This window comes from Aquarana catesbeiana, linkage group LG06, assembly GCF_042186555.1.
Source record: "Aquarana catesbeiana isolate 2022-GZ linkage group LG06, ASM4218655v1, whole genome shotgun sequence".
NCBI lineage: Eukaryota > Metazoa > Chordata > Amphibia > Anura > Ranidae > Aquarana > Aquarana catesbeiana.
In genome coordinates this window covers 20,327,977-20,353,557 of record NC_133329.1, presented here as the reverse complement: position 1 = coordinate 20,353,557, position 25,581 = coordinate 20,327,977, and the positions used below count along the sequence as shown (strand labels likewise).

The 25,581-nt window shown below is 45.0% G+C and overlaps 1 protein-coding gene across 1 annotated transcript in view; it reads right to left on the bottom strand.

Annotated features, from left to right (window-relative positions):
* LOC141148215 (uncharacterized) overlaps positions 1-25,581 on the bottom strand; it is a 268,920-nt gene that overhangs the window by 880 nt on the left and 242,459 nt on the right. Inside the window, exons 22-25 of the mRNA XM_073635453.1 lie at positions 13,330-13,395; positions 11,428-11,472; positions 11,321-11,340; positions 4,658-4,937 (exon numbers count right to left, since the gene is read on the bottom strand). Coding sequence (XP_073491554.1) covers positions 4,658-4,937; positions 11,321-11,340; positions 11,428-11,472; positions 13,330-13,395 — 411 coding nt within the window. The remainder of the gene's footprint in view (positions 1-4,657; positions 4,938-11,320; positions 11,341-11,427; positions 11,473-13,329; positions 13,396-25,581) is intronic.

Genomic DNA, 25,581 nt, shown 5'->3' with positions numbered 1-25,581 from the left:
TATACATCCAATACATAGATACATACAAGAATATTTACATAGGATTAGTGCAGCGCAGGGATAGTAGGAGCTGTAGTAGGAATGGTACTAGTTGGGGTAGAAGGAGGTGCAGTAGGAATTGCAGTGGTTGGGGTAGTAGCTGCAGTAGGAATAGTAGTATTTTGGGTAGTATGAGCTGTATTAGGAATAGTAGTAGTTAGGATAGTAGTTGCAGTAGGAATAGTACTAGTTGAGGTAGTAGGAATAGTAGTAGTTGGGGTAGTAGCTGTAATAGGAATAGTAGTAGTTGGGGTAGGAATAGCAGTAGTTGGGGTAGTAGCTGTAATAGGAATAGTAGTAGTTGGGGCAGTAGTAGGAATAGTAGTAGTTGGTGTAGTAGTAGCTTTAGTAGGAATAGTAGTAGTTGGGGAAGGAATATTAGTAGTTGGGGTAGTAGTAGCTTTAGTAAGAATAGTAGTAGTTGGGGTAGTAGCTGTAATAGGAATAGTAGTAGTTGGGGTAGGAATAGCAGTAGTTGGGGTAGTAGCTGTAATAGGAATAGTAGTAGTTGGGGCAGTAGTAGGAATAGTAGTAGTTGGTGTAGTAGTAGCTTTAGTAGGAATAGTAGTAGTTGGGGAAGGAATATTAGTAGTTGGGGTAGTAGTAGCTTTAGTAAGAATAGTAGTAGTTGGGGTAGTAGCTGTAATAGGAATAGTAGTAGTTGGGGCAGTAGGAATAGTAGTAGTTGGGGTAGTAGTAGCTTTAGTAGGAATAGTAGTAGTTGGGATAGGAATAGTAGTAGTTGGGGCAGTAGTAGCTTTAGTAGGAATAGTAGTAGTTGGGCTAGTAGCGGCAGTAGAAATAGTAGTAGTTGGTGTTGTAGTGTAGCTTTAGGAATTACTAGGAATAGTAGTAGTTGGGGTAGGAATATTAGTAGTTGGGGTAGTAGCTGTAAGAGGAATAGTAGTAGTTGGGGCAGTAGGAATAGTAGTTGTTGGGGTAGTAGTAGCTTTAGTAGGAATAGTAGTAGTTGGGGTAGGAATAGTAGTAGTTGGGGCAGTAGTAGCTTTAGTAGGAATAGTAGTAGTTGGGCTAGTAGCGGCAGTAGAAATAGTAGTAGTTGGTGTTGTAGTGTAGCTTTAGGAATTACTAGGAATTACTAGGAATAGTAGTAGTTGGGGTAGGAATATTAGTAGTTGGGGTAGTAGTAGCTTTAGTAAGAATAGTAGTAGTTGGGGTAGTAGCTGTAATAGGAATAGTAGTAGTTGGGGCAGTAGGAATAGTAGTAGTTGGGGTAGGAATAGTAGTAGTTGGAGTAGTAGTTGGGGTAGTAGCTGTAAGAGGAATAGTAGTAGTTTGGGCAGTAGGAATAGTAGTAGTTGTTGGAGTAGTAGTTGTAGTAGGAATAGAAATAGTTGGGGTAGGAATAGTAGTAGTTGGGGTAGTAGTAGCTTTAGTAGGAATAGTAGTAGCTTTGGTAAGAATAGTAGTAGTTGGGTTAGTAGCCGTAATAGGAATATTAGTAGTTGGGGTAGGAATAGTAGTAATTGGGGTAGTAGTTGGGGTAGTAGCTGCAGGAGGAATAGTAGTAGTTGGGGCAGAAGGAATAGTAGTAGTTGGGGTAGGAATAGTAGTAGTTGGGGTATTAGTAGCTTTAGTAGGAATAGTATTAGTTGGGGTAGGAATAGTAGTAGTTGAGGTAGTAGTAGCTTTAGTAGGGATAGTAGTAGTTGGGGTAGGAATAGTAGTAGTTGGAGTAGTAGTAGCTTTAGTAGGAATAGTAGTAGTTGGGGTAGTAGCAGCAATAGAAATAGTAGTAGTTGGTGTTGTAGTGTATGTAGTAGGAATAGTAGTTGTTGGAGTAGTAGTTGTAGTAGGAATAGAAATAGTTGGGGTAGGAATAGTAGTAGTTGGGGTAGTAGTAGCTTTAATAGGAATAGCAGTAGTTGGGGTAGGGATAGTAGTAGTTGGGGTAGTAGTAGCTTTAGTAAGAATAGTAGTAGTTGGGGTAGTAGCTGTAAGAGGAATAGTAGTTGTTGGAGCAGTAGGAATATTAGTAGTTGGGGTAGTAGTGGAAGTAGTGGAAGTAGAAATAGTAGTAGTTGGTGTTGTAGTGAAAGTAGTAGGAATAGTAGTTCTTGGCGTAGTAGTTGTAGTAGGAATAGTAGTAGTCGGGGCAGTAGGAATAGTAGTAGTTGGGGTAGGAATAGTAGTAGTTGGGGTAGTAGTAGCTTTAGTAGAAATAGTAGTAGTTGGGGTTGTAGTGTATGTAGTAGGAATAGTAGTAGTTGGGGTAGTGCTGGGAGTAGAAATAGTAGTAGTTGGGGTAGTAGTAGCTTTAGTAGTAATAGTAGTAGTTGGAGTAGTAGGAGGTGCAGTAGAAATAGTAGTAATTGGGGTTGTAGTGTATGTAGTAGGAATAGTAGTAGTTGGGGGAGTAGCGGCAGTAGAAATAGTAGTAATTGGGGTTGTAGTGTATGTAGTAGGAATAGTAGTTGTTGGAGTAGTAGTTGTAGTAAGAATAGAAATAGATGGGGTAGTAGCAGCGGTAGGAATAGTGTTAGTAGCAGTAGCAGTGATGGTGGTAATTGCAGTGGCAGTATTAGTAATAGATACTGGATTATAGTTTTGACCTTTTATAGTAAACTTTATAGAAAAACACATTCTGGAATCTGTTTTATTGAAAATAAAATTACTTTACAAACCAGTATGCTTTTTTTTTCTTTAAGTGGAACTCCAGTCTAAACGTTCTTTTATTGGAGGAGGGTTAGAACCTTTTGCCTTCTGTCCCCCACCTGTGAGGTTCCTTCACTTTCTATGGTGTCACCAGGGAAGGAAGTGGGGAAAGCTCCATCAGGAAAACATCTATGTAAAGCTAGACTCTGCAGTCATGTCCTCACATAACATTGCTCAGGTCTGGCAGTTGACTGTTGGGATTGTGGGGTTTTGAACACGCCCGAGCCCATACTTACCCAGAAGTATTGGTATTTTCTTTCCCATGATGAGTGAGCAGAGAAATGGGAAGTGAAGGGAAGGGGAGTATAAGCAGCACATAGGAGGGCAATACCCAAACCTGTTGTTTTGCTTGCACTGACAAAGCACAGGTTCACTTTAATGTGGACCTGGACATAAAAATGTACAGATTTCCAATTTTATGTTCTAGCGGTACCCTGCAAAATCTGCCTTTTGACCCAAATCCCCCCAAAGAAATAGCAGAGTGTGCCTAGTCATTCCTGTTCTGTCTCTGCAGTATGAGATCCTCTAAGGCAGGGATCTCCAAACTATGGCCCTCCAGATGTTGTGGAACTACACGTCCCATGAGGCATTGTAAAACTCTGACATTCACAGACATGACTAGGCATGATGGGAAATGTAGTTCCTGAACAACTGGAGGGGCATAGTTTGGAAAACCTTGCTCTAAGGCAGTGGTTCTCAACCCTGTCCTTGAGTACCCCCAACAGGCCATGTTTTGGGAATTTCTCTTAGATAAAAAAGCTGTCCAAAATACCAAGCCATTGTCTCTGATTCAAAGCACCTGTGCAAGATAAAGGAAAACCTGCAAACATGGCCTGTTGGGAGTACTTGAGGACAGGGTTGAGAACCACTGATCTGAGGCACTGCTGCCTCTGACTGCTAGTCCCACCTGTTTTTGCAGTGACATTTGGTGAAGCTCACTGTTCTCCTTGCTGGAGAGGAAGCTGTACCTGAAGAGCTGTAGTACAAGGATCTCCCTGCATCTTCTTCATCCAACCTGTGGATCTGGTCTTCCTCCACCCTGCCTTCTGCATCATTACCCGACCAGCTATCAGATCACTGGTCTGTGGGTAGGTGCAGCGTGGTGCGATGGCAGTAAAGACACAGAGTCCAGTTGAAATAAAACTTGGAACTTGTATTGATGAGAATTCCAACCTTCAAACACCCCAGCAGGAGAGCGCCGCTTGGGGAACTCTCACAGTTCAGTTCAAATGCAGATATGCAGCGAGAAGAGATGTGCCAACATCATCTATTTCAGAGGGTGAAGTGCGGCCTGGCTGGTCTGGTCCCAAAGCGGAGATTTCCTTGCAGGATTGGGAGTCCCTAACCTGTCCCCCCCCATCTGCAACCTTTCCCTGCCACTGATCACTTTCCCTTGCAGATGGGGATCTCTTTCCCTACACTAGTCACTTTGCATACATGCCAAAACCTGGGGGCAAAAGCTCTGCTGACCCAAGACAGCTGCCAGAAGTAACCTGGATGTAGCGTAGCCAACTGGGACTGAGAAACCATAAAGAAACAATGCTTCTCCTGACTTCCTCTCCAGGCTGTGGTAACATTTAGGTTGAGTGCGACCTACAGTGGAAAAAACAGACTGCACCTGCCTACAGGTCATTGGGGGAGAGCTTTGACATAAAGAAGCAAAATCCTACCTCTACCATGATTATTACCATATTATTATAATACAAGATTTATATAATGCCAACAGTCTGCACAACGCTTTACAACATGATGCCTGTCTCCATACTGACAACGTTCCCTATATGTTTCCTAAGCAAGCGAAATTATACAAATTAAGTAGTTAAATATTGGGCACCTGGGATGGGGAGCGATGAACCCTGCCACCCAAAACACACGTAATGAAACATCAACTCATATAGCAGTCTGTGTTAGGAGTTAGCTACATATATGATGACCCTCTTACCTAGGTGTTGAGACATATAGTTAATCTCCTCATCATACAAGGAGTCAGTGACGTCCACAATCCTAATCCGTCCTCTGTTCCTGGTGTGATATAAAATGCCAAACGTGCACCGAGAGACATCATCCCTGAACTTCCGCATCCCATTGTTGGAGATGTAGTGAGGATTGGCAGTGGACACTATGTAACAAAAGGGCTCTGATTTTAGCTGCTTGATAAGCCATTCATAGTCACTCTCTGATGACCTCGAAAAGATCCCAACTGTGTGAGATTTTCTAAGAAACTTTATAATGAAATATATCAAAATGATAGTCATTAGATCACAGCAAAAAAAGAGTTTCTATTTGTTGCCTGTAACATTCCCTAACATTTGTGCCTAGGAGAAAACAGCCATAAAAACATTCAACCGTTTAATTTAAAGAACATTTGACCAATAGAAAAACTAGCCTAACACTATTGGCTAAAAATATTCAACCAGCAGGGGAAATGTACACTGTGCACTCTTCGGGTCCCCCCCGAGTCCATTACCAGGCCCTTTGGGTCTGGTATGAATATTAAGAGGAACCCTGAACCAAAATTTTTAAAAAAACCTGCGCCAAATAAAAAAAAAATGGCGTAGGGGTCCCCCCTCAAAATCCATACCAGACCCTTCAGGTTTGGTATGGATTTTAAGGGGAAACCAGTGTCAAAATGAAAAAAAAATGACTGGTAGGCCGCAGGAAAAGAGGGGGGGACGAGGGAGCGCCCCCCCCTCCTGAACCGTACCAGGCTACATGCCCTCAACATGGGGAGGGTGCTTTGGGGTCCAAAGCACCATGTCCTCATGTTGATGGGCAATCCTTGCCAGGTGGTTGTCGGGGTCTTCGAGCGGGGGGCTTATCGGAATCTGGAAGACCCCTTTAACAAGGGGAACCCCAGATCCTGGCCCCCCCATGTGAATTGGTAACGGGGTACATTGTACCCCTACCATTTCACCAAAAAAGTGTCAAAATGTTAAAAAACACAAGACATAGCTTGGGACAAGTCCTTTATTAAAAAAGAAAAAAATAATAATAATTCCAGCGATGTAATTCATTCTCGACCCGTGGATACGGAAAAAAATAAAATAAAACGCTGCTACTGAAGGGTCTGGTATGGATTTTGAGGGGGACCCCTACACCATTTTTTTTTAAATTTGTCACAGGGTTTCCCTTAATATCCAATATATATTAATATAATATCCCTTAATATCTATTTTTTAAATTTTGGTTTGGGGCCTGGTAATGGACTGGGGGGGGATCCCACGCCGTTTTTTACAATGACTTTTATCTGTATTGCGGGACCTGACAATTCATTACAGCCGCAAGCAGTTTTATATGACTTTTTTCCTTTAGAAATGTCATTTTGTGTAGGGACTGTTCTACACACGGGAAAAATGCGCCCCTTTACAGGCATACTATAGACACCCCCCAGGTACGAAATTTTGAGGAATATTTCACTTTTATTGTTTGACTTTAAGCATTATTAAAATCACTGCTCCCGAAAAAAAGGCTGTTTTTAAAACTTTTTTTGCATTGATCCATGTCCCCTGGGGCAGGACCCGGGTCCCCAAACACTTTTTATGACAATAACTTTAAAATGAGCACTTCTGATTTTTCATGTTAGTGTCCCATAGACTTTAACGGGGTTCCGCGGCTTTCAAATTTTCCCTGAACTCAGCATATTGTTCGGTGTTCGCCAGAACACCCGAACAACCAAAGTTCAGCCCAAACTTATGCTCGGGCCGAACCGTTTGCACATCCCTACTGTGCACAGTCAAGATTCCATAGAAAATGGCCAAATGTGAAGTAATAATACCACCGCTCAATGTGACACCTTTCGGCTCAGGGCTCTGGCTGTTAGGGAGCCAGCACTGACATCCTATCAGCCTCTGCCCGGCTTATTCAGCTGTTAGCCAGGCTGAAAGGGTGAATGTAAACAAAGGGATAGTGAGAAAAAAAAATGACTGGCTCCCCTAAAATTCATACATGGCCCTTTCATATTTGGTATGGATTTTAAGGGGATCCCACAAAAATGGAGTGCCCCCTCAAACTCCATACCAGACCCTTTTGGGACCGGTATGGATTTTAAGGGAGAACCATGTGCAAAACACAGGATAAAAGAAAAATGGGGTCATCCTGAAAATCGACCCGTATCCAAACACGCAACCTGGCTGATCAGAAAAGGGGGGCTGAGTGTGTGTTCCCTCACTCCTTAATCATACCAGGCCACATGCCCTCAACAGAGGGGATTATCTTGCTAGAAACAAAGAATGGTATATATAACACTCTAGGCAAATTAACCATCTAATGAACAGTGAAATCCAATTGAAAGTCAATGTTGCGCAGGAAAACAACAGGCAGACAGCCTGGGGTGCACTTTAGCAGCACTCCATATGAGAGAAGAAAACTCTGGTAAAAATATAAGAACATAAGAAGGGACTTCTAAGTGCAGTAGATCAGGGATTTAATACGTTAAAAAAATACTCACAGGAATCAGACGGCAAATAATCTCATCAATTTACAATGCAAGATGTCCAGCATGGGATCTTCTTACTGTGATCCTGTGTCCCAGACAGCTGTATGGAGTGGAATGTCCGGAATGCAGGAAGAACTACCGCGCTGTGGGAACCAGATTAAGAAGGAGCCTTTGGGTATGCTGCGAAGCGCATCACCGTCTCCTTGACATCACTTCCGGGTGCTTCCACACTGATTCCCGCAGCGTACCTTGTCCCTATGTTGATGAGGACAAGGACCTCTTCTGCACAACCCTGGCCTGGTGGTTATAGGGGTCTGCAGGTGGGGGGGGGCTTATCAGAATCTAGAAGCCCCCTTTAAAAATAAGGGGACCCCTCCCTACATGAATTAGTAAGGGGTACATAGTTTACATATCTTCTGGTCCCTCGCCACCACTATGTCAACAAATTTTGTCAATTAAATCACCCAGGAGATCCAAAGTGAGATGCATGACATTAACCGCCTCGTGCAGATATACTGCGGCAGAAGGGCACATACAGGCCGAATCACGTACCTGTACATTGCCCTTTAAGAGGCAGCTTGTGGGCGTGCGCACTGGGAGTCCGTGAGTCTGGATCGCGGGTCCTGCGGACTCCATGTCCGCGGGGATTCTCCACGATCGTGTCACGGAGAGGAAGAACGGGGAGATGCTAATGTAAACAAGCATCTCCCCGTTCTGCCTAGTGACAGCACACTGATCACAGCTCACTCGTAGCCACGCCCCCTAACAGTTAGAATCACTCCCTAGGATACACTTAACCCATTAATAGCCCCCTAGTGGTTAACCCCTTCACTGCCAGTGTCATTTTACAGTAATCAGTGCAATTTTATAGCACTGATCGCTGTAAAAATGACAATGGTCCCAAAAATGTGTCAAAATTGCCCGATGTGTCCGCCATAATGTCGCAGTCACAATAAAAATCGCAGATCGCCGCCGTTACTAGTAAAAAAAAAAAATTATTAATAAAAATGCCATAAAACTATCCCCTATTTTGTAGACACGATAACTTTTGCGCAAGCCAATCAATAAACTGTTATTGCGATTTTTTTTACCAAAAATATGTAGAAGAATACGCATCGGCCTAAACTGAGGAAAGGCCCTCCTTCAGCCCCACCCCTGGCACTTCCCCAGACCCCACCTTGAAACAAAGTGCAGGTTTGCCTACAAGTGATATTTATTTTTGTCACCCATGCCACTAGTGCCGTAATGTGCTGCAGACAGTGCCACTCATGACGCTAATGCCATAACGCATGTGCTGCCTGCAGAGACAGTGCCACCCATGCTGCCATTGGCATGCCATTGGCGGCATGGGTGGCACTGTCAGCAGGTAGCACATGCGTTATGGCATTAGCGTCAATGGGTAGCACTGTCTGCAGCACAATATGCCATTGGCAGCATGGGTGGCACTGTCTCTGCAGGCAGCAAATGCGTTATGGCATTAGCGTTATGGGTGGAACTGTCTGCAGCACATTACGGCATTGGCGGCATGGGTGGCACTGTCTCTGCAGGCAGCACATGCGTTATGGTGAATAACGCATGTGCTACCTGCAGACAGTGCCACCCATGCCGCCAATGCCATAATGTATAGATGCTGGCTGCTGCAGTAGTAGTAGATCTTGAATCCCCCCAAGCAAGCACACACGACACACCTGTGTTAGCCAGCCGAGCCTCAGGAGTCACTTCCTCTCACATGGCGGGTGCCAGGGAAGGCAATATAGGGGACGTACTGGCTGGGACTTGAGCCAGCATGAAGAGCGTGCGCGGAAGTGGCATTCTTCCACACACGGAATAGAAGAAATAGTCCCTCCCCCTGCTGCCACCTACAAGCACACTGCATATACAGAACTATCAGGAAAAAAAAAACGTAAAAAGTAAAGGGGGGGGGGTGCTGGGGTTGGGCGTTGGATGGACGATGTTCGGTCATGGCTGGAGGATTTTTTTTTTTACATTAATTATCTATCTGTTCAGGCTGCCCGGGCCCTCCTGCTGGCCGGGCCCGGTACAACAGGGCCAGTTGTACTGGCCTATGAGCGGCCCTGTACAGTATATATAAATATAGGTGGAATGGATTGTAATATAGTATATAAATTTCTCTGCCACCATTCACATTCCTGTCCATCTTTGGATGTTCTTGTTTTCTCTATAATGTAGATTAAAAAACAAATCTGACCAGGAGAGCGGAACCTCCTTATACAGGGGTGAAGAGAAGACCCTGGAAACTCCAAGTTTGGAGATCCCATCCTGAAATGTGTAGGAAACTGGTACAGTAATATCATAAATGAAAAAATATATTGAGATACAACTCAGAATGTGGCACCACATCGAAATGTGAATAACAAGGAAAGAATATGGAGTGATACTGGGACTTTCACTTTCTGTGGGGCCATGATATGGAAGACTCTCTCTAATCCAAGTCACAAGTCTACCATATTTATGGGCATACCCACAGGTTATCTTGTACATACATAAGATCAACCCACAAGGGACGATACCATATGTACTTACCTATTTTGAATCTATTCCATGATTTTAAGTGGTTTTTATAATGTTGTCATAATACATTTTGGATTTTTATTCAATTGAGTGCCTTTTCCCCTTCATTTGGGTCTTCAAGTGGCTACCAATTTAAAGCCCAGTATCACTCCACATTCTTTCCAAGCTGTACTAAATGTATGTTCTTGGGTCATCTGTTATCTGATTGAAATCCACTGTACCACTAGCATGACCATATGATGCCTTCATCTAATTCCCTGTCTTCAGTAACCTGCCCAAAGCAGAGGTGGTGGGGGCTTTAGATACCCATGTTCAGAGAACAGACCAAACATACAACCCATAAAATATAAAGGAATGAGGCTTGAACAGCCTCATCATATACTTCTCTACATCTATCAGGTCTTTCATCATCTCACCTTATTGCTGAATGTGTTCTGCTCACATTAAAGCATAACTTCGCTTAAAAATAGAAGTTTTGCTTTTCCATCCTTCTCCTCTACCATCTCTGCATGCCCTTTTTTTTTCTGGAAGTGGGTACCTATTTCTGACAGGTACCTGCTGCCACTTCCACTCGGATCACCTCCTAGGTGATCTGAGTGGAAGTTCTCCTCTCTACACCCACCCACAACCTGACAAGTCCTAGGAGGCTGCAGGACCATCCAGGAAACGTAGCACGACTCACACTTGTGCAGTCAGGAGCAAGCTGTGAAGCCATAGGAACTCACAGCCTGCTTCCGCAAGCAAGATGGAGATATTGGGGACCCTAAGATCGGTGAAGAACTGGCCTGGGTGAAGACAGCACTGGATCCCTGAACTGGTAAGTGTGTGCTGATTAAAAGCCAGCAACTAATGTACTTAAAGTACTGATGACTTTTAATTGTATTTTTTTTTTTTGTCTTATGCCGTGCACACACGACCGGACTTTTCGACCAAACTGGTCCGACGGAACGAATCTGTCGGACAATTCGATCGTGTGTGGGCTTCATCGGACCAGTTCGGTCGAAAAATCTGACGGACTTTAGAAATAGAACATGTTTAAAAGCTTTCCGATGGACTCAAATCCGATTGAAAAATCCGTTCGTCTGTATGCTAGTCCGACGGACAAAAACCGACGCAAGGGCAGCTATTGGCTACTGGCTATGAACTTCCTTATTCTAGTCCAGTCATACGAATCCGTCAGACTTTGGTGTGATCGTGTGTTGACAAGTCCGATTCAACGGAAGTCCGTCTAAAAGTCCGTCGGAATTCAGTCAGTCGAAAAGTCCGGTCGTGTGTACACTGCATAAATGTCTTTCAGTTGATTTTAGTGGAGAATCTCCTATTACAGTAATACCTTGGATTGCAAGCATAATTTGTTCTGGAAACATGCTTGTAATCCAAAGCACTCTTATATCAAAGCAAATTGTATATACTGTTTGTAGAGGGCTTCTATTTTATCATATCATAATTACATAGTTAGTCAGGTTTAAAAAAGACACAAGTCCATCTAGTTCAACCAATAAAAACAAATCCCCCCCCAAAAAATCATACAATCCCATATACACAATAATATACCCACAGCTGATCCAGAGGAAGGCGAAAAACCCAGGCAAAGTGGATATTTCATGTTCTATACATAGTTAATGTTAATATCCTTACCAGATTTATTGGGCGGGTACCTAAATGATGTAAAAGAATAAAGTCACAACAAGTTACAAATGAAAATTGTAAATAGATGATCACAACTGAACACAAAAACAACTTACTTTCCATGATCTTTCTGATCATGTCCATGTTTCCTTTAAATGAAGCTAAAACAAATGGAAATAAGAAAACAAAGCCATTACCCTCATGGCCATTAATATAGAGTTGGTTCTCTTCCACTATAACAGCCTCCACTTATCTATGAAGGGTAAGTGGAGGCTGTTCCCTTCCACAAGGGTTTTGGAAGGCAACTGTGGGATTTTGTGCCCATTTGTGAGGTCAGGTACTGATGTTGGATGAGAAAACCCAGATTTCAGTTGAAATTTATCTCATCCCTAAGATGGTTAGTGAGGTTGAGGTCAGGACTTGAATTCCTCCACACCAAATTGATCAAACCATGTCTTTATGGATCTGACTTTGTACACAGGGATACAGTCATGGTGAAACAGAAAATGATCTTCACCAAACTGTTACCACAAGGTTGAAAGAGCACAATTGTCTAAAAATGTCTTTGTATGATGTAGTTATTAACAGAACCCTTCACCGGACACACCTGAACTCCATCACTCCGAGGAGTGACCACAAATTTTTTGCCCATTTAGTGTAGGTTTGATAGTCAAGCGTACAATTAGGCATGCTTCTTTATAAGGCTTGTAATGTGAAAGGAATTAAGACCCTTGTCCTATTACTTCCTCTGGCCCTAAAAGTGGGATCCAGTTCATCTCTGGTCATGATACAGCACCCATCAGAGGCATAACTATAGGGGTTGCAATTGTGACCCAGCCCCATGCTCCAGGGGGGCAATGTGGCTCCCCTGCACACCTGGACAGGAGGGGCAGCAGGTGAGGCATATGAAGGAACCAACCTCTTTTATCTTCCTCCTGCAGCTGCTGGAAGCCAGCTTCTACTTCTCTCCCTCCTGCAGGCATTCAGCATATGCAGGAGGAAAATGGAGGGGATTGTTCCTCTATATGCCTTCCCCAATGCCCCCCCCTGTCCAGGTCCTGCTGCCCCCGGGCCCCTGTGTGCTCTCCTGGCCCCCCCTCACCCCCCACAGCACTGCCCCCCTCCCCTCTCCCGCTGGCTGCTGCAGGGGATCTTCAGATTGGGAGGAGGGAAATTGGCTGTAATTTACTGGCCCTTTCCTTTTCTGAATGGACAGAGTCAGTTATTGGTATTGATCGCTGACTCTGTCCATTCATGACTAAAGTATAGTAAACTGTGATTACTATGCTTCAGTTTACGAATGAATGGGAAGCTCTGTACAGAGTTACTCCTGTCCATTCATTCTGTGAAGCTGAGGCTGCAGAGAAGGAGATTGAGGGTTGTGTTCTCAAACTCTTTTTTTTGTCTCAAAAGTGAAACATCAGGGGTGTGTTTAGACCCCCTGATATCTCACCAAAGCCCCCTAATGTGGCTCTTAAAAAAACAGTACAACATAATAAAAAATAAAAATTGTAAAATAAATAAATAAATATGGTAAAGAAAAATAACAAAAATAAAAAACAACTGACACCAGTGGTAGAACGACAAGGATCACAAAGATCATACTTGTGACTGGGCCCTGGCGTTCTGCCATCAGGGGAAGGTCCAAGATGGCATAAAAGGGTCCCGCTGTAGGACTGTAATAAAAGACCCAACAATGTGAGTAAAGAGGCTTGGGATCAGTGGGAAGGGCCCCCAAGCTCGAAAGGCTGGGGGTCGGGGAGCCCTTCATGGTTTCTTGCACTGGGACCCTGAAGGTTCTAGTTATGCCTCTGCCACCCATATTGTCCTCCCTTGGGGGATATCAGAAATCATAGTATTCATAATCATAACTGTACATTTATATAGAGAAAACATTATAATCCAAAGAAATATAAGGAGCTAAATGTTATTTCTCTTTGTTGTGTGAATTTGTTGTAGACACAATCCCCTCACCTCTGTGATGATAGGAGGGGACATGCAATGTGACTGGAACTCACCTTCAGGTGTTTTATCTTTGTTAGGTGCCCCATCAGTAGTCACAATATCATCATTTCCAGGAGCACCTGATAAAAATAAGATGGAACTGTGTGTGATACAAATAACATTACTGTAACCATTATCATATGATATTCACATTACTATCAAGGTGAAACAACAAACAGACCTAAAATATGAATAAATAAGATTAATAAATGGGTTAATGATTTTCCAGTTCAGCTCACATCTGGTTATTTGGGTAGGTCTGGGGTTTTTGTGTGGTCAGTCAATGTCAATGTCTTAAACTCCCTTCCCAAATCATACAAAGCTTTCATTTTTAACATCAAATGCATTACTTTTCATTTTTTGAGTATATTTTTTTAAGTATTTTTTGTTTTTGTTGGCCGAAATTGTTACTGCTACCTATCTTTGGTGAAAATAACCCAAATTAGTGGATATTATTTAGTCTGCGTAAAAGTTCCAAAGTCTACAAGCTATGATGCCAATCATTATAAATTGATCACACCTGATGTACCGACGGCCTATCTAATTTTTTGAGGCCCTGAAATGTCAGGAAAGTATTTAGTAAGAGGTATGGTGAGTTTTTTTTTTATCTTTTATACACAAAATTGTCATAATAACAAGTTATATATCACACAAAGTATGTGCATACTTCCAATTACACCCCAAAATACATTTTGATACTCCTCCTAAGTATGGCAATACCACATGTGTGAGACTTTTACACAGCCCGGCCACATACAGAGGCCCAACATGCAGGGAGCACCTTCAGGCATTCTAGGAGCATAAATTATACATCTAATTTCCTGATGACCTATCACATTTTTGAAGGTCCTGGATCACCAGGACAGTGAAATTACCCACAAAATGACCCCGATTTGGAAAGCAAACACCCCAACATATATTATATGAGGCATTATGAGTCTTTTGAAGGGGTCATTTTTTTCCAAAAGTTTTTGTAAAATGTAGAAAGAAAATTAAAACGTATTTTTATTTTATTTTTTTTTAACACAAAGTTGTCAATTCATAAGGTATTTAGTGTTTAGACCCCCCAATATCTCACCAAAGCCCTCCAACGTGGCTCCTAAAAAAAACAGTATAACGTAATAAAAAATATAGATTGTAAAATAAATAAATATGGTAAGGAAAAATAACAAAAATAAAAAACGACTGACACCAGTGGTAGAAGAACAACAAGGATCACAAAGATCATACTTGCGACTGGGCCCTGGCATTCTGCCATCAGGGGAAGGGCCAAGATGGCATGAAAGGGTCCCGCTGCAGGACTGTAATAAAAGACCCAACAATGTGAGTAAAGAGCCTTGGGATCAGTGGGAAGGGCCCCCAATCTCGAAGGGCTGGAGGTCGGGGAGCCCTTCATGGTTCCTTGCACTGGGGCCCTAAAGGTTCTAGTTATGCCTCTGCCACCCATATTGTCCTCCCTTGCGGGAAATCAGAAATCATGGTATTCATAATTAGGGATGAGCCGAACACCCTCCCGGTTCGATTCGCACCAGAACCTGCGAACGGACCGAAAATTTGCACGAACATTAGAACCCCATTGATGTCTATGGGACTCGAACGTTCGAAATCAAAAGTGCTCATTTTAAAGGCTAATTTTTATGGTATTGTCCTAAAAAGAGTTTGGGGACCCGGGTCCTGCCCCAGGGGACATGTATCAATGCAAAAAAACTTTTAAAAACGGCTGTTTTTTCGGGAGCAGTGATTTTAATGATGCTTAAAGTAAAAAAAAAGTGAAATATTCCTTTAAATATCGTACCTGGGGGGTGTCTATAGTATGCCTGTAAAGTGGCGTGTGTTTCCCGTGCTTAGAACAGTCCCTGCACAAAATGAAATTTTTAAAGGAAAAAAAGTCATTTAAAACTGCTTGCGGCTTTAATGTAATGTCGGGTCCCGGCTATATGGATGAAAATCAGTGAGACAAACGGCATGGGTACCCTCCAGTCCATTACCAGGCCCTTTGGGTCCTGTATGGATATTAAGGGGAACCCCGCACCCAAATTTAAAAAAAGGCCCTATATACTCTGAACAGCAGTATACAGGAGGTGCAAACAAGACAGGGACTGTAGGTTTGTTGTTAAGTAGAATCTGTTTGTAATTTTGAACTGGTACATTTTTAACGTGTTAGCTCCAGCCAAAAAATCTATTTTAAGCTTTTTGGAAAACATAGGGAAGGGTTATCACCCCTGTGGCATTTGTTTTGCTGTCTGTGCTCCTCTTCAGAAGATTTCACCTCACTTTTTGTCCCAATGACAAATGTTTTTTGAAAATTTGGGTTTTTTTGTGAAACAAGGATTGGTGATAAAGCATCAGTCGAAAGGGGAAAAGTTTTTCCCTTATTAACTCTTGCAGGAGAGAATTTCCCTTCCTATGGTGTAGATTTCATCTCACTTCCTGTTGTCTCCTTCCATTTGCAAGTAGGAGTCGTTTGTAAGTTGGATGTTTGAAAGTAGGAGCCTGCCCTATATACTCAGCAGAAATTTGGGCCTTAGGTGTTGTTGTGGCCTCAACACTGTAAGCCCTCACAGGGCCCTGCTGTGAAATATTAAATCAAGAATTGTAATTACGGGGGCGTGTCCGAGCGCTGAGGTGAATGGACGCACTGCAGAGGAGCTCCGCTAAGCCCTCTGCAATCCACAGCCATCCGGAGCGTATAAGCTTTTGTGATTGCCCCAATCTCTACCTGACGGCTACTGGGCACTAGCAGAGTCTCCCCCGGGGTATCTTGAATAAATTTGCCAGCGGATTGGGCTGTTCTTAGGCCGCGGCTGGCCTCACTCCACAGACGCCGGCCGCCATCTTGCGGCCTACGGGACACACAGGATCCCCGGCCTCGAGTACCGCGATCGGCGGTACGGAAGCTGATCGACCGGCCCGCGGATAGGAGCGCTGCATCAGGAGCGGACTGGACCGCGAGGGGACCCCAGATAACATAGTGAAAGCAGGCCCGGACACCCGCGGCCTACAGCAGGCCCGAGGCCTGTGCGGCCTACAGCATCGCCGATCCTTGGTGCCGCAACCGGAGGTAAGGGGGACATTCCACTCACCCATATATACAGTGACCACCCCCTGGGCATAACTGGCGAGTTGATGGCCTGCACAGACCCCTCACTGACCCCGGAAACCTCAGAAAAGGTCCTCTAAGAAACATCCAGGGACGGCCGCCATCTTGCGGCCTAGCCTACAAGACGGGCATGCACCCTCAGATACTGTACCCTACCTGAACAGTGGTTTCCCCCACGAACCCCGCACGTACAGTGTTTCACCTTTGCGCCCATGCTGACAGGGTGACGCCGCTGTTCCTCAGGCCTGCCCCTCCTCCCCAGTCCCCTTGCCCCTATAGAGGCTGGGTTTTGATGGAAAGTGACCAAATATGGATGGCTGAGGACCCGCGCCCCTGAGTTCCGTGCTATCCCAACAGCTACAGGCTATTTCCATAGCATAGCACACCTGTATACTACATGGCGGCAGCTAGCTCACACTCCACGGAGCTTACTGACCCCCAACAAGGCACCATACAGAGGTATCTTCTTAGAACAGCGCCGATTGATCCCCGGACTCCCAAAGACAAGATGGCGCCCGGCCGCAACCCGGGGAAGACCAAGCCTCCCGCTTTCGTTACAGCAGCAGCCTGCACGGCAGAGGACAATAATGAGAAACTCCAGAATTCCAAGGGAGAGCAATCAGCCTCCTCTGTGAGGTCAGTCACACCACCTGACACAGGCGCCGGGGAATCTCAGTCAATTACGCATCCCTTATCAGGAGAACCCATTAGAACGGAAGCTGCTGCCCTTCTTTCTGCTTTCAGAATTGATTTTGAATCATGGGCTAGCAAAATGGAAGCTTCCCTACATGTGGAGTTGAACGCTCTGAGGCAACAAGTCACAGCTAATGAGGAAGCAGTATCGGTGTTAACCAATGCTCAAGATGACCATGAGGCACGTATAACAGCTCTTGAATCCTCATCCGCGATGCATATGCGGCGCCTACGCCACCAGCAACTCCGCATAGAAGACAGCGAAAATCGCAGTCGCAGAAATAACATCAGACTGCAAGGCATACCGGAGGCAACATCTGGAGCAGAATTGAAACCCACTGTCATAACTATCCTCAATAAAGTTCTGGGAAGAGAGGCAGCATCACCAATTGAACTGGATCGTGTTCACAGGGTGGGAGGGCCAGGAGGGGCCCGAGATGGTCGCCCCCGCGATGTTTTATGTCGGGTCCACTATTTCACCTTAAAAGAAGAGATCATGCGAAAGGCGTGGAACCTGGGCTCTGTTGACTTTTTTGGAGCCCCTATCCACCTGTACCCTGACTTATCTCGCAACACCCTGTACATGCGTCGAGTGGTGTGCCCTCTACTTGACCTTATACTGCAAGCCAGAGCTACCTATACCTGGGGTCACCCCTTCAGCATCAAGGTGACATGGGGCGACAGCAGGTTCACGCTCTCTGATCCAGATCAACTGCCCGACTTATTTCTCTTTATTGAACAAGAACCAGTAGACGTCTTAAACTGGTTAGACCCTCCAGAGGATAGATCAAGACAGCTGGGACTTGGCCCACTTCCACAGCGCCGCAGACGTCCTAGGTCTAGATCAGTTTCTTCCGGCCCAGGGATAAGAAGACCTACTTCTCCAGAAGATTAACTCAGTAGCTATTTAGAGACTGATGGCTTGTCTTGTCTTACCATGCCAATTATATTTCCAAGAGCTCCCGGTAGTTTTGCTGCATTTTTCAGGCGGCATGATGTGTTTTTTTTTTTTTTTTGATCCCTCAACTGTGCTTTTTCTACTTGAAAGCTAAGACCTCCAGTAAACCTGGTAGGGGATATAGTGAATACAGGGCTCGTATCTACTGGCTCTTTCCCTGCTCTTTGGCAATATACTATTTGGCTGGGGTTCGGGTGAGAACATAGATTGAAGTCACTTTTATGCCTTTCACTTTGACGAACGTCAGGTAAAGCAAATGTATACCAATGTTATGTCTCTTTTTTTGTTATCCTTTAAAGATGTTCTGTTTTGTCTCAGACTGATCCCTCTCACCCTCTCCTGATATTATATACAGTGGGGGATGTGTGGCGGGGGTGGGGGGTGCTGCCCTGGGGGGGGATTTACACAGTCTCTGCTTTAGATTATACAGGTCTAAGGGGCGCTATGCATGGGGCAGAGGATTGCCCCCTCGGGGGGAATCCCCCCGCACCCTATACCTTCCATGTACCCACAATATTGTTTTGGCTCCATAACCTTCTTTATATGCCAGAGCCATATATTGTTTTATGTTTACCCCAGGGTCAATCATTTAAATCCAATGCACATATTTGGTGGACTGTTACCACTTGTTGCTGTTAAGCTGCCTTATGCCCCACACTCGTTTAGTATTAAATGTTAAGTGTGCCATACATATTACTTGCATGCCTGGTCTGCTGTCGGGACCACGGCTCAGGTCCATTCATCTCAATCCTTCCCCCACAATAGGACAGGCACGGTTTGTGCCTAAAGCGTGATCTCTCACGCAGTGTTTTGCATTAGCGAACACATTAGCTTCCCAGACACATCTTTTTAGGTGTCTTCTCATTTATACCTTACTTTTTCCATTATCCACACGCTCCTTTCTTATTTCCTCCTCCTCTCTCCCCCCTCCCCTTTCTTTTTTCTTTCCTTGGTTTTTCTCTTTCTCCTCCCCCTCATTTTTTCTTTTTTTTCTTTCTTTTTTCTCTCCTTTTTTTTTTGCTCCCTATACCTTTCCTCCATATTCTATTACTCTCTTCTTCTTACAGTTTTTGGCACTCCAGCATGGCTCACACAGTGACTTTGCGCCCCCACCTGAAATTTTGTTCGTATAATGTAAACGGACTTAACGTCGCGTCGAAACGTGGGCAAATTCTATATCAGATGCACAAAAGACAGGTCAGCATACTTTTGCTGCAGGAGACCCACTTCCATTCTGACTCCACTCCTTCCTGCTCCAATAGATACTTTAATAGATGGATTCACAGTACCAACCCGACACAAAAATCTAAGGGAGTATCTATTGCATTTCATAAAACACTCCCTATTGAGCTGCTCCATCATGTGGCAGATCCCCAGGGCAGATATGTTTTTGCAAAAATTTCCTTATGGGGGACTAAATTGACAATAGCTAACGTATACTTACCCAATACACACCAAGTCCCATCAGCCTTGCAGTACCTAAAAATTTTGGCGGGTTTCGCGGAGGGCAAGATCATACTCGGAGGGGACTTCAATACCCCCTTGGATCCACTTTTGGATTCATCGACATCCCGTTCCTTTATATCCTTCCCGAAAATACGGGCCCTAAAACGTGCCATCCACAATATGCATCTCATTGACGTATGGCGAATACTGTACCCGGACTCACGAAACTACACACACTTCTCCAACGTTCACCAATCATACAGTCATTTAGATTATTTTCTAGTCGATCACAGCTGCCTAGATTGGTCCCCCAATAGTGAAATAGACCCTATGGTTTGGTCCGACCACTCACCTATATTCCTGAAGCTTACAATCCCCTCTACCCCAATAAAAGAATGGACATGGAGGTTAAATGACTCTCTCTTGACTGAACCAGGGTTTGATACACAGATAGCGGAGACGATATCAAACTTTTTCACAGACCACACTTCAGATGACACCTCACCACCCATTAAATGGGAGGCATTGAAGGCGGTATTGCGGGGTAGGTTTATTCAAATGGGAGCCCGCATGAAAAAAGAATGCTCAGCAGCGATAGCTAAGGCAATACACAAGCTAAGAACACTAGAAACTACTCATAAGCGCTCCCCGACAGTGGAAGTGCTTGCGGAGGTTTCTTCCGCTCGCACTCAGCTTAGAGAGTTATATGAGGCATCAGCCCGCACGTTTGCAAACAAATTAGCCTTTCATCAATACAAATTTCGAGATAAATGCGGCAGATCCCTGGCCCGCACCCTACATACCAAACAACCTTACATCTTCATACCCCTCATACGGGACAGTTCTGGGAAAACTGTCTCATCACCATCTGAGATGGGACAAGTGTTCCGGGACTTCTATCAATCCCTATATAATATACCTACAGCAAGCCCCACTGAATCTCCCCTTACTGCAGCGGAAACACAAGCCTCCTACATCGCGCAAACTGCACTACCCACTCTAGATAACGAAGCAATAGAGGACCTTGAGGCCCCAATTTCGGAAGACGAGGTTGCCCGTGCCATCGCTTCTACCCCATCTGGTAAAAGCCCGGGTCCTGATGGCTTCACCCCAAAATTTTACAAACAATTTGCTCCCCTCCTTACTCCCTTCTTAACACAAGTATTTAACTCCATCTCTGAGCGATCAGTGTTCCCGCCACAAACCTTAGAGGCACATATCACCCTCATCCCCAAACCAGACAAAGACCTGCCAATTACCGACCCATCTCGCTAATAGGAGTGGATCTAAAGGTGTATGCGAGGGTGCTGGCTAATAGGTTGCAACCATTATTACCCCGCTTAATACACTTAGATCAGGTTGGCTTTGTGAGCGGAAGAGAGGCGCGAGATAACACCCTGAAAACACTTCTCATTGCGGATTATGCTCGGGCCCACAATATCCCATTGTGCCTTCTCACAGTCGATGCGGAAAAGGCCTTCGACCGTGTCGACTGGCAATTTCTCCGCCTATCATTGCAACAACTAGGTCTAGGCCAAAACATGATTTCCAGAATAATGTCCCTCTACACATCTCCCTCAGCTAGGATTAGACTAAACGGTTCCCTATCTCCAAAATTTACCATACACAATGGAACGCCGCAGGGGTGCCCCCTGTCCCCCATTCTTTATGTGATTGTTATGGAACATCTAGCTGTTGCCCTTAGAAATAACCCGGCTATTCATGGTGTTAGTATAGGCCCCCTCCACACTAAAATTGCCCTATTTGCTGATGACCTACTCATATTTGTAACTCAACCGCAAGCTTCCCTACCCTCCATCATGCAGGAGTTTCAGAGGTATGGAGAGGTTAGTAACTTTAAAGTTAATCTTAATAAGTCAGAAATCCTCAATATCTCACTCCCAGCAGCAGCTATCCAACAGCTCGCGTCTTCCTTCCCTTTTAAGACAAGCTCCACATCTATTCGCTATCTAGGAATCCATATTCCAACAGTCGCGTCTCAACTATTTTCCAGCAACTTCGCCCCTTTGCTTCTTAGAACTCAAGCAGACTTGGCCACATATGCCTCTAAACAGCTCTCCTGGCTGGGTAGGGTGAATGTCTTGAAAATGGATGTTCTCCCTCGATTCCCATACCTTTTCCAGACCATTCCTATCCATATCCCTGCTTCGTTCTTCAAAAGGCTCCGCCAGATCTTTTCTAAATTCATATGGCAGGGACATCGCCCCAGGATAAAATATGACACAATGATTCTCCCGAAGGTCAGGGGGGGTGCAGGGGTCCCAGATGCCTCTACATACCATAAGGCAGCGGTACTCGTGCGTATAGTGGATTGGTTCCATCACTCTTCCTCCAAACTTTGGGTTCAATTAGAGAAATATCTTAACGAGGCTGATCTTTGCGCCCTGCCGTGGACCCCTGCGGCTCGGCGTGGAGACGGCCTACTCTCTACTGCTCTTACTCGTCAAACTCTCCAGATTTGGGACCGCCTGATCTCAACGGGTAAACTGTCTAAACTTCAGGGCCCAATGACCCCTCTCTTTGGGACTCCGGCCTTCTCCCCAGCAGCAAATAAGTTGAGATTTAGACCCTGGAGTAGGGACAGCCATAGACGTCTAGCACAGGTCTTACGCGCTGACCCATCCTTGAGAGCGGACATACCCTCTCGGACGGACTTAGGGCCCTCAACAATGTGGCTACAAAGGAGTCAAATAATGTCATATGTACGCACTTTCCCCTCCATCTCAGAGATCCTAGACGACCCATCAGACTTTGACGAGCTGCTCCTACAACCAGACCCACCAACACATGTAGTGTCATTGCTATACTCCCTACTACTGAACGTATCTGCCCCTGACCTCCCAACATATACACAGAAATGGGAAACGGAACTGCGGCACTCCATCTCCCCCACTGATTGGCAAAAAAGTTTTATCCTAACGCATAGGATTTCCCTGGCAACTAAGACACAAGAAAAAGGGTTTAAGTTGTTAACGAGGTGGTACAGATGTCCAGTGAATATCAAACGGTTTAACCCCTCTTTGACAGACATTTGTTGGAGATGCTTGTCCTCTAGCGGGACAATGCTTCACATCTGGTGGGCTTGCCCTCCAATCTGGAAACTATGGCAAAAGGTTTTTGACCTATACAGCAGGCTGATGGCGACATCAATTAAGCCCACGCCAGAGATAGCCCAACTATCTATACTCCCGGGCCCCCTCAAGTCGATTAAAAAAGATGTACTGCGCCACTTTCTGGCAGCAGTTAGGACAGTGATCCCACGACATTGGAAAACGGCAGATGTGCCTTCCTTGGGAGAATGGGCTGTTGAAGTGGATCAGATAAGAGATCTGGAGCGTCTGTTGGCGCAGGAGGTGGGGAAGGAGGAACAGTTTTCCACCACCTGGACCTCGTGGTCAATGTTTCGCTATTCTGATGACTTCTCCCTATGGGTCAGAGATATCCCACCCTTACCCACCAATTAGCCATGCTGGGGTGCCCACCACCTCAGAAACCATCCTTTACTTCTACACGCGACCTCATTTCCAACTTTCTCTGTTTTTTCTTATTAAGTACTGAACTAATAATTCATACACGCAACTAAAGATCTTATACCCAGAATAGTTAAATGATTTGATTATATATATAATAGGTGAATACATGATCCTTACAGCATACTAATTTGATGAAAAGGAGCCCTCGGTCAACACCAACACGCAAAACCGCAAGATTTAATATATGTTGGTTCCCACCCGCATGTTACTCCTCTCCTAGATCAAAATTCTATAAGTACAATATGATAGACCAGTAATTCACCGAAAGATACATGTCAGAATGATAACCACCGTATATATATATATATATATATATAGATATGGTACACTTCGCTACTGTATATATACTGTTTGTGCTGTTATATTGTAAAGAACGGTATTTCTCTGTTATATCCTTTATTTTCTTGCTTTTGAAATAAACTAAGATTGAAAAAGAATTGTAATTACATGCCCCTGTTGAACAGGGCCAGAAAAATTGGACCTTTGGTGATGGTGGTGGTGGTGCTGGTGCCACAACACTGTAAGTCCTCACAGTCACTCTTGGTGGGCGCAGAAACGGGCCCTGCTGTGAAATATTAGATCAAGAATTGTAAATACATGCCCCTGTTGAACAGGGCCAGAAAAACTGTGCCTTTGGTGGTGGTGGTGTTGCTGGTGGTACAACACTGTAAGTCCTCACAGTTACTCTTGGTGGGTGCAGAAACGGGCCCTGCTGTGAAATATTAGATCAAGAATTGTAATTACATGTCCCTGTTGAACAGGGGCTGAAAAATTGGGCCTTAGGCACTGGTGCTGTTGCCATAACACTGCAACCCCCTCACAGATACTCTAGTTGGAACGCAGGAACGAGCCCTGCTGCAAAGTATTGCATCAAAAATTGTAATTACACGCCCCTGTTAAACAGGAGCTGAAAAACTGGGCCTTAGGCACTGGTGCTGGTGCCACAACACTGCAACCCCTCACAGATACTCTAGTTGGAACGCAGGAACTAGCCCTGCTGCAAAGAATTGCATCAAAAATTGTAATTACATGCCCCTGTTAAACAGTGGCTTAAAAATTGGGCCTTAGGAACTGGTGGCGGTGCCCAGAACCAAAATTGTCCTTACAAGCTATCAGCATGATCATTGAGGAGGAAGAGGAGAACTACTCAGCATAACAGGATAGTCACTCAGCATCAGCATAGGCAAACTTTGAAGGGATCTGACATTTCAAAAAAAAATATTCGGTTACATCAGCATCAGGTGCTTGGTATCTGGTGGTGATCCAAGACTGATTCATTTTTATGAAGGTCAGTCAATTGACCGAGTCGGTGGACAGACGCACCCTGTGATCGGTTACAAAGCCTCCAGCAGCACTGAATGTGCGTTCCGAAAGAAAGCTGGATGCAGGACAGGCCAGTAGCTCAATTGCATACTGTGCAAGCTCTGGCCAGTGATCCATCCTCAAGACCCAGTAACCCAGAGGATTTTCAATGGGAAAGGTGTCCAAGTCTGATCTTGCCCCTAGGTATTCCTGCACCATGTAAAACAGACGCTGGCGATGGTTGCTGGAACCGATCATACCTTGGGGCTGCGGACTAAAAAATTGTCTGAATGCATCGGTAAGACAGCCACCTTCTCCATCGCCCCTTCTTTGACTGACCGAAGCCTTAGCAACACGTTGTCCAGAAACAGGAGTTTGTAACCTCCCAGTCTTTGGGAACGCGTTGCACAGACCTTTCTGCAAGGCCTCCCGAAAATGTTTCATCCTCTGCTCCCTCTGCGATGGCAAGATAAGGTCCGCAACCTTACCCTTGTAACGTGGATCAAGGAGGGTTGCCAGCCAGTATTGGTCCTTCTCCTTGATACCACGAATACGAGGATCCTTACATAGGCTTTGCAGGATCAAGGAGGCCATGCAGCGTAGGTTTGCTGAGGCATTCGGTCCGGAGTCCTCTGGGTTACTAAGGACGACATGATCCGCAGCCACCTCCTCCCAGCCATGTACAAGTCCATGTGTTTCTTGGGACTCTAAATGATCCCTTAAAGACTGCTGCTAATGCTGAGTGCCAGGCTCCACCTCCGTACTGACACAATCCTCCTCCTCCTCCTCCTCGTCCTCTGTGATCGGCGGGCATGCAGAAACACTGTCTTGATAAAGGGAGCCTTGAGAGCTAAGGAAGTCCTCCTCTTCCTGCCTCTGTTCTGCCTCAAGTGCCCTGTCCATTATTCCATGCAGCGTGTGCTCCAACAGGTGGACAAGGGGGACAGTGTCACTGATGCATGCACTGTCACTGCTCACCATCCTCGTGGCCTCCTCAAATGGTGACAGGACAGTGCATGCATCCCTGATCATGGCCCACTGGCGTGGGGACAAGAAACCAAGCTCCCCTGACCCTGTCCTGGTGCTATAGTCGCACAGGTACTCATTAATGGCCCTCTGCTGCATTTGCAGCCACTGCAGAATGGCCAAAGTTGAGTTCCACCTGGTGGGCATGTCACAGATTAGGTGGTTCTTGGGCAGGTTAAATTCCTTT